Source organism: Cololabis saira, chromosome 16 (genome assembly GCF_033807715.1).
Source record: "Cololabis saira isolate AMF1-May2022 chromosome 16, fColSai1.1, whole genome shotgun sequence".
Taxonomy (NCBI): domain Eukaryota; kingdom Metazoa; phylum Chordata; class Actinopteri; order Beloniformes; family Belonidae; genus Cololabis; species Cololabis saira.
The window spans coordinates 10144793-10154502 of record NC_084602.1 but is presented as its reverse complement, the minus strand read 5'-3'; the positions used below and the strand labels follow the sequence as shown (position 1 = coordinate 10154502).

General features: G+C 38.4%; 1 protein-coding gene across 1 annotated transcript in view; it reads left to right on the top strand.

Annotated features, from left to right (window-relative positions):
- Nucleotides 1-5034: 5034 nt before the first annotated feature.
- ccdc88c (coiled-coil domain containing 88C) overlaps nt 5035-9710 on the top strand; it is a 77251-nt gene continuing 72575 nt past the window's right edge. Inside the window, exon 1 of the mRNA XM_061744304.1 lies at nt 5035-5181. Coding sequence (XP_061600288.1) covers nt 5122-5181 — 60 coding nt within the window. The 5' untranslated portion in view covers nt 5035-5121. The remainder of the gene's footprint in view (nt 5182-9710) is intronic.

Genomic DNA, 9710 nt, shown 5'->3' with positions numbered 1-9710 from the left:
TTACAGGCTGCTTGTTTTTATTTTTTTCTCCACTTAGAGAGAAGAGTTGCTTTAACTTTGACTTTCGTTTCTTTCCAAACAGTTGCGACTCTGGTATTTCATATCTTTTTGTTCTCTTCAACTCCATCCATTTTAAATTTCAGAGATTCAACATGTTTTTATCGGGTTGTAATGTTTCCGTTCATTCTGATATTCATGATTGTCACATTTTTGGTTTCCAATTCCTCCAACTTTCCCCAAAAATTACATGTGGGGTTCCCCAATGTTCTAACCTGGGACCCCTCCCATTTAACATCTACATGGTTAAGTTACCATAACTACACAGATGACACACAGCTTTACATTACAATGTGACCAGGAGACAATAAGCCCTCACAAGCGTCGAGTAGCTGCATGGAACAAATCAATGAGTGGATGTGTCATACATTTCTTCAGTTGAACATAAACAAAACTGAAGTAGTTGTTTTTGGACCACAAGAAGAGCGTTTAGGAGTTAGAAACCACTGATATAGTCTGAAATCTGTGTGTAGTCATGGACTCAGACCTGAACCTTCAGAAATGCATTAAAACAATTTCAAAGAAGTCTTCTATCACCTGAAGAACATCTGCAGGATCAAATGACTATTGTCTCAGCAGGACCTTGAAAAACTCATCCATGCATTTATCTTCAGTGGACTTGATTACTGCAACAGCGTCTTCACAGGTTTGCCTAAAAAGATCCAGAATTCTGCTCTCCGGGTTCTAACTAGAACTGAGAAAGTGGAGAACTGGATCACTCCAGTTCTGAGATCCTTACACTGGCTCCCTGTACTTCAGAGAATAGACTTTAAAATACTTCAGTTAGTTTACAAATCACTGAATGGTTTAGGAACTGAATACATCAGGGACTTGTTGCCATAGCAACCATCCAGACCTCTCAGGTCTCCTGGTTCATGTCTGATCTGTGTCCCCAGAATCAGAATTAAACATGGAGAAGCAGCATTTAGTTTTATGCTCCAAAGATCTGGAACAAACTTCCAGAAACCTGCAGGAACACTGAAACCCTCGGTTTCTATAAGTCAAGGTTAAAAACTCCTTTGACAGAAATATTCAAACCATTCTGAATTTAGATTTCATGTTAATATCGGTGCTAAACTGTAACTCTACTTTAAGTCTAACTTTTCTTTATTCTGCAACTGCACTGATAATCATGATTTATTTTTCTTTCTTTCTTTAGCTTTCTTATTTTTATCATGCAAAAAACCTTGAACTGCCTTGTTGCTGAAATGTGCATCACAAATAAACTTGCCTTGTAACTATCCAGATGTGATTTAACATTGAAAAGTTCATAGCGATGGATGGCAGATGTCCTAATACAGAACCTTGTGGTACTCCTCAGTTAGTACAATCCATGTTTTCATGGAGAAGGTCCATCCCAGATGTCTCCTCTGGACAAGGTTAACATAAGATCTCTCTTCTCCAGTAAGGTTTTAATTATGAGTGAATGGACGTAAGTTTCCATGGTAACCCTCGTCCATATGGTTCTATCAGCTGTTGATGAACGACAGTTCTTGATGTATTATAATCTGAGGGATCAGAGATCTCAGATGTCCTGCTTAAACTTGTTTCCTTGTCAATCACACTGATATTCCTCCAGATTCCTGGAAGGGTTTTAAGATCATTATCATTACTGTTTTTACATGGAGATCAGTGGAGATGAGCTCACAACTGGATCCAGACTGATCCAACTGCAAGTGTTAACAGTCTGCCTCTTTCAGCACTTAAATACAACCTTTTGATGAGTTAATCAACAACAGACATCAGCTTTTGTCTTTGTTTCTTCTTACCTGATTACATCTCTTAACCACTGTAATCCCTTTAACTTTTTCCTACAGTTTAACTAAGAACATTGCTCAGGGGTCGTGTTTGGGTCTCTGGGAAGATCCTAGAGACAACTTCTGTTGTAATAGACTATATAAATAAAATTTAATTGAATTGAACATTGATTTAATTTAATGTGTTCACTTCTGATCAACAGTCTTGGTTTATCTTTTTTATGGATTACAGCTGCAATTCACTTAAATGATAAAACATAATCATTGCTGTGACTTAATTAGATTATTTCCTTGTAAAACAGTCAGGATGTCAACACATTTTCTCATGAGGATAATTAAATGACAGAAATGATCAGAGTATGACTGTGACTATGAAATTGCAGCAGGCAGCAACAGTATATAAGCTGCAGCATGAATGTAATTTTACTTCAGTCTGATTCTGTCAGTCATTTTCAGGAGTTGGAGATTTTCTACCAGCTTATTTCTTGTAGTGTCAAATAAACTTATATATATATATATATATATTTATAAACCTTTTGTAAGGGTGTGAACATGTGAGTAATGAACAAATGAAACGGTTAAAGCACACGAAAACCTCATTTATACAAACTTCAACTTGCAGCAGTCAAACCTGGGATGCAGTAACACAAACCCACCACTGGGTGGTGCTGTTTACCTGTTTACCCGCCACCGTTAACGCGTCACCAGAGCAGGAAAAGTTCAGTGAGATTGAAACTTTCTTTGTCCCAAGATCGTTCATGCTCAGTTCCTGTATTTGTCTAGGTTTTGTATTGTTTTACACGTTTTCACAGATTAAGTACATAAATATTATAAACCTGCAGTTCCCTGTCTGATCATCTATCTACAAACTAAACTCATTTGGCTTGAGCCACGCAGGAATACTCTTTAATACTAAATCAGTCTGCTGTATCAGCATCAAACTTCCTCTGACTGTCAGTAAATCCCGGTCAGACCACATCAACTATGTGATTCAGTTTAGAGAATATAAAATATAAATCAGAGGTGAAGCTGTGAGAGAAAAATACCAAACTCTGGCAACTTCACAGCAGCTTTGTCTTTGTTGCTTTTGTACTCATTCTTCAGTGTTCTCAGCTCTTGTCATCAGTTGCTGCTGATTTGCATATAACCTTTGATCTGAACTGATCTTTGCTTTCCTTTTCACAGTTTGAAAGAAAAACCAGTCTTGAGGGAAGTCAAGATAAGTGACTGCTGTGGTTGTCCTTGTTGGGTCGGTTTAAATAATACTGACAAACTGTATTAAACTTGACTAAAACACGTGTAATGCCCTTAATTTAATGTGTCTGTATCTGTTTTTTAATTAATCCGTTGTAATTTGGAAGTAAATTTGATTCACAGCCAATCCCTAGATATGAAACAAGAGAAAAATATATTTTTTGATGGTTAGATGGTTAGAAATTTTTACACATAAAGAGACAGAAAAAAATCAACTCTAACGAAAACAGATATTTATCCTGCAACATATCAGGTGAGGGTGCTACGATTGGGTATAGAAGTGTCTACCAAAAGGCTGAATCCTTCCTGTTTGGGACTGGTCAGGGCTCATCATTTTGGGCCAAACTGTGTCAGAGAAACAGCAATAAGTTAACAAATAAATGTATCAGTGCATTTTGGAATAATATTGTGAGATACTTCAGGTATTCTGAAGAAATGCAAAGACCAACACCAGAAACGTCTGCTGTATGTTCATGACTTTCACTCATGGAAAAAAAGGACATCAAGATGCAACCGTCATCACTGCAAACTGTTTATCGCTGCATCTAGAAAGGTTACCTGAAACTGGCTGAGTTCTCCAGACACAAGCTCGTCTCAGATGGACAGAAGAACCCATCGACAGAAGTTTTAATAAATTGGCTCCCAAAAAAACTAGAAAAATCCCTGATTAATGAAGACACCTACAAACTTTATTTCAATGTTTGTACTTTAAATGTTGGGTTGTAGGAATTCACCAGCTGTTCTGAAAATTGAATTTTTTTCAAATAAAGAAAAAAGAAATTCCGCATGAATTCAAAGTAGCCAATAAACGACATATCGCCACTGGATGCTTACTATCTTGTTTTTTTTTTTTTTTAACATTTGCAAAAAGTACAATGATTACAATTCTTCACATTATGCAATTTCAAGTTGAATTATAACATATAAAGAGTCTAAATCAAATAAAAAACAAAAAAAAAAAGAACAACACATTATAACCAGCCAGGGGGGATGAAATTATAACAGAAAGCCAAAACATTTACATACATTTATGGTTTTGATTGCTTTTGAATTAGTATTAAACTTAATAGAGTCCAGATACTGATTGAATTCACAATGAAAATTAAAAAAATAGGGTTTTTTTGTGTAAGAATTTGGATTTGTGGATGTGGAATTTTGCAATGATAATCAACAAATTAATAATAAATGTTTCTTTTGGCTTTGTTCTAATCGTTACCTGGTCAAAAACACCAAACACATCCTTCCAAAATAATTTGAAATCAGTTTCAATGCTTTCAAACACAAAATTACACATATCACTCCAAAAAGTATGCTTACTATCTTGTTCTCTGTGGACTCTTTGGCTGGTTGACGCTCCGGGACAGTGACGTCACCTCTGAGTGAACTTCTGCCCTCCTATTGGCTTGTTTGTGGAGGAGGGCGGGGCCTATCCTGTTGCCTTTCCTGATTGGTCTGCACCCCTGTCAGCTCCGCCCCCTCCCTCCTTAGCCCCGCCCTGTTCATTGGTTTCACAGGTTGATGGAAACAAGTGTGGCCGTAGCCCAGAAAGACGACTACGTAATTACTTTGTTTTGAATGATCCCCGCTGTCAGTTTAACTTTTATCTTTCTCACTTTATTTATTTTTTCCCGACTTTTGCGGCGGGTGCTGCCGCTTTACGGTCCGAGCCGCGTATCCCTTGGCAACGCAGTCAAACTGTCCTGCGAAGTTTTGGATCAAGTGTTTCACCGTCAGCTGGAATAAGAGCGGTGAAACTACCGGAGCTGCTTCTTGGACGTTAAAAAACTACTTCTGGGAGTTTCCCGGGACTGTTTCAGGGCCACGGTTGGGTTTTTACACACTTTTCCAACCGACTGAGGAGGGAGACTGGACGGAGCGAGACAATAGCGGGGTGAAAGAGAGAGGAGGAGGAGGAGGAGGAGGAGGAGGAGAGGAGAGGAGAGGAGAGGGGGGTCAGGTCGGGCTTTGTTCAGGGCAGCGAGCTGCAGAGCACTGATCGATCGATCAGGGATTGATGATCGGCCGGTGACGGGGCCGCGCCGCGGGAGCGAGCATGGACGTGACGCTGTCCGAGCTGCTGCTCGCCTTCATGGAGGCTCCGCTGGCCGCGTGGGTGAGTGTCCACGTGGGGGAGGGCTCCACGGCAGGTGCATCTGACCAGGAAACCCCCAGGAACACACCTCACCTCTGCCAGCAGACACGAACCCGCTGAGACTCCAGAAAAGTAGTTTCCACGTCTCACCTGGGTCTCCTCAAGCCTGATTTATGGTTCCGCGGTAAAACGACGGCGTAGGTTAAGCGGCGACTTGCGCGGTACGGTGTGCGTCGCCGAGTAACTTACGCCGTAGGTTCTGCGTTAGTGTAACGCGGAACCATAAATCAGCCCTCACCTGTTCCCTTCACCTAGGGCTGCCAACCGTCCCTTGAAAAACGGAATCGTCCCGTATTTATAAACTACAGGGTTCCTACTGGTGCTTGAAATCATTGAAAGTGCTTGAATTTCAATGTTGTGTTTTCAAGGCCTGAAAAGTGCTTGAATTTTAGTTTAAGTGCTTGAAATTTTGTGATAGAATTGGGATAGAATAGACCAGTGGTCCTCAACCTTTTTTCAGTGATGTACCCCCTGTGAAATATTTTTTCAGCCAAGTACCCCCTAACCGGCGCAAAGCACTTTTGGTTGTAAAAAAAAAGACCTAAAACAGAGCACTGTGCCATCAGTAACTGATTTATTAAACATAAAAATATTGCTGCTATGCTTCAACCACGACTCCATCGTTGGTCCAAGTGATTGACAGGTGAAGCCAGGTGGCATTTGACAGGTTAGGTGGAACCATCCTGGTGTGGGGGATACTCTGCGGTTTTAGGATAATAAGTTGAATAGCCTACTCCTGAAGATAATTCATTTTATGAATTTAGACTTATATTTTCCTCAATTATTTATGAAATATTCATTTTTAAAGGATTTTTGCATGGATGCTACTTTTTAAATATATGTATATTTTAAAATCTCACGTACCCCCTGGAGTGTCTTCACGTACCCCCAGGGGTACGCGTACCCCCATTTGAGAACCACTGGAATAGAATACTTTATTGTCAATATACCTGGGTACAGTGAGATTGAAAGCAGCATCACCTCTCCAGTGCAAGACAGTGCAAACAATAAGAAATATAAGAAATATAAATACTATAAAAATATAAAAAGAGGTTAAGGTGCATTTGAATAGTGAAATCAACACCTGAGATCCTATCTACACATAATAACATATAGCTACACATGTGGTAGAATATTGCACAGATAGTCCGGGAAAGGGATTGCATGGTAAAAACAGTAATTGTTGCACATGAAGGCATTCACATTTTGTTCAGGGCGGTTATGGCTTTAGGGAAAAAGCTGTTTTTTAGTCAGTTTTTTTAGGATCAGACTGTATAGTTTAGTTATTACAAGGAGAAATAGAATCAGTAAGATGAAAAATAACTAGATGTTTACAGCACGATACATTATTGTGATTAAAAAGCGGAAAAAAATTATTATGAGTGTATATATATTCCTGTAGATATTTTACCCCAGCGATAAGGAAAATGACCCTTGAAATTGCTTGAAAGTGCTTGAATTTGACCTTGAAAAATGTGTAGGAACCCTGTGGGAGTGTCAAAAAATAGTCATAAAATGCCAATGGAAAATGGCATTGAGCTGTTGAGTTCATAAGTTATTTTGTTCTGTTTTACTACAACTGTAGCCTACAGTCATGGTCTTTGAGGCACAAATATGTTTACAAGCTTTCTACAGACTTTCTGTTTGCACTTTTGTTACTGTACTAAAACTGTGCTCTATTTCAGAATGGATGTTCTGGTTTCTGTGCCACATCAAATTAGACCCTATAATTTAGTTAGATAAAACCCTCCTATTTTTACAAAGGGTTTTATTTTGAAAGATGGTGATGCATATCATATGCAAATAAATAGACAAAATTGTCTTTTTCAGTAAGGTCATTAATGACAGTCATCACAAAAACATCTCCAAGTGTGACTTGGGAACTCAACAGCTCAATGCCATTTTCCATAAATGGCATTGAGCTGTTGAGTTCATAAGTAATTTTTTCTGTTTTACTACAACTGTAGCCTACAGTCGTGGCCTTTGAGGCACAAATATGTTTACAAGTTTTCTACAGACTTTCTGTTTGCACTTTGTTATTGCACTATTACCAGAGGTGTATAAATTAACTAAGTAAAAGTAGAAATACCATAACTGAAAAAGACTTTGGTAAAAGTTAAAGTCACCCATAAGAAAATTACTTGAGTAAAAGTCTTAAAGTAGCTCACATTAAATGTACTTAAGAATGAGAAAAGTATCTTGTGCAAAAATATACTCAAGTATCAAAAGTACAAGTATTATATTATAGTACGCATGAAAAGAAGCAACACAACCAAAAATTATCCTTCCCTTGTTTTTTTTATTTCACTTTCAGGTGAATGAAATGTGCTATAGAATACAACGCCAAAAATAAATGTCTTTCTTGCAAAATATAATTCTTCGATTATTTTAATTTGTAACGAGTAACGAGGTGGCAAATGTCAAAGTAACAAAGTAAAAGTATATTTTTTTAACTTTTAAATGTAGTGAAGTAAAAGTCCTGATAAAAAAAAACGCAAGTAAAGTACAAATCCTCAAAAAACTACTTAAGTAGTGTAACGAAGTACATTTACTTCGTTACTATACACCTCTGACTATTACAGAATGGATGTTCTGCTTTCTTTCTATTGTTTCATATTAATTTATACAATTTTAAGTTAAGCAGGACAGGTTTCTGTTTTAGAAAGATACTTATTTTATTCAGTTCATTTTGTTATTTTGTATTAAAGTGAATTGCTGGATAATAATTAGTTTTCCATGTGTTCATGGCATTCAAAAATATGCATCTAGTTCAATTCAGGTTCGAGTCAAATAGTTAAAAAAAATTGTTTTGCTAAAAAAAAAAGGGGGCTAAAAAAATTCACCACGAAAGGAAAGGTGAAGGCAGTCGGGTCGGCCGGCCCTGCTGATGAGGTTTCCCTTATTTATTTTTCAGGGAGTTGGTAACTCTACCTTCACCCCACACAAAACCTGGCTGACTTTATTTATCATTTGCGTTATTCTGCCTGTCTTTTATGTTAGTTACTTTCAACAGGGTTGATGATAAATTCATGTCTCCAGCCGTCTTTTTGCGTCATCCAGAGTTAACTAGATTGTTTAAATTAATCTGCATGATCTCAATTTCAGAGACGATTGTCTGTAATGACAGCAAACCAGCTGGAACCAGTTAAAAACCTCTTAAGTCCTACCTGGACCTGGGTCCTCCAGGCCCGAGCCCAGCTCTGACCTGTCCTGGTAAACGTGCTGGTTTTCTGCACATCGACCAATCAAATAAAAACATGTTATTACAACATGTGAGCTTTTATTTGAGGAAGGTCTTGATCACCGTTGACCCGGTGCATGATGGGAAACGTCATGCTTTTGTGTTATCCAACAGCTAATTGGTTTAAAATGGTAATGTTTCATTAATGATTGGAAAGTTGACTGTTTTGATTATGAAAGGTTAGTTCTGGTTGTCAGGCTGAAGTCATGATGTTCCACATCTGTACAGAGGAGCAGCACGTACGTGAAGCTTGTTTTCTTTAAAAGAAATTATTTCCTCTGCAGTCATGCTCAAACATTACTGCCCTCTCTTTTAATCGTTTTTTTTTAATTATTATTATTTAATAAGAAAATAAAACTTCAGCCAAAATAACCATGAGGGGGAAAAAATAATACTATGGACAATATTAAGCAGGAGTGCAGACCTGTATAAAAGCAGATGTTTGCTTTGGCAGGACCATTCAGGTGTGTGTTAACACAAGGCCAAGAGAGATGAGAGATGAAAAGAGATCAGCAATGGTTGCTTAACACCATATCCAAACAAGGTCTGATGATTTGGGATCTGAGCACCTTGTAATCAATGAGTGGATCATGAACGTCTCTGCAGACCAGAGTATTTCTGGAGATAAATGTCAGGACATCTGTCTGAGATTGGTTGAAACTTGGTCATGTGATAGGAAGTGATCCAAAACCCAGCATCAGATCTACGTCGGAATGATGACAAAGAATAAAGCTTTTGAAATGACCAAGTCCAGACCTGAACCTGAATAAGATGCTGTGGTGGGACCTTCACAGAGCTGTGTAGAAGTTAATGTCCAGAAATCACAGTGACCTGAACTAATGTTGGAAAGAAGAACAGACAGAAGTCCTCAACCATGAGACACTGATAAAGTCAGACAGGAAACTTCTACTGAGAGTTCCTGCTGCTGAATCATAGGGGTAATTGGTATTGCCCACATATTGTTATTATTATTATTACTATTATCTTGTCAGTATACATCTTACGAAACACACTGAAATGAGTCTTCTGCTTTTAACCCATCACTAGTTGGACCAGGAGCAGTGGGCACCACTTTTCTGGTGCCCGGTGAGCAATTGGGGTTTGCAAAAAGTGGTTTATCTTGGTTGCCACCCCAGGGACTTGAACATGGGTCCTCCAGACCCAAGCCCACCTCTGTAACCACTACACTGCCGCTCCCTTCCCGTGAATCTGTCAATAATATTATGGTACAAAAAAGCCATATAGGAAT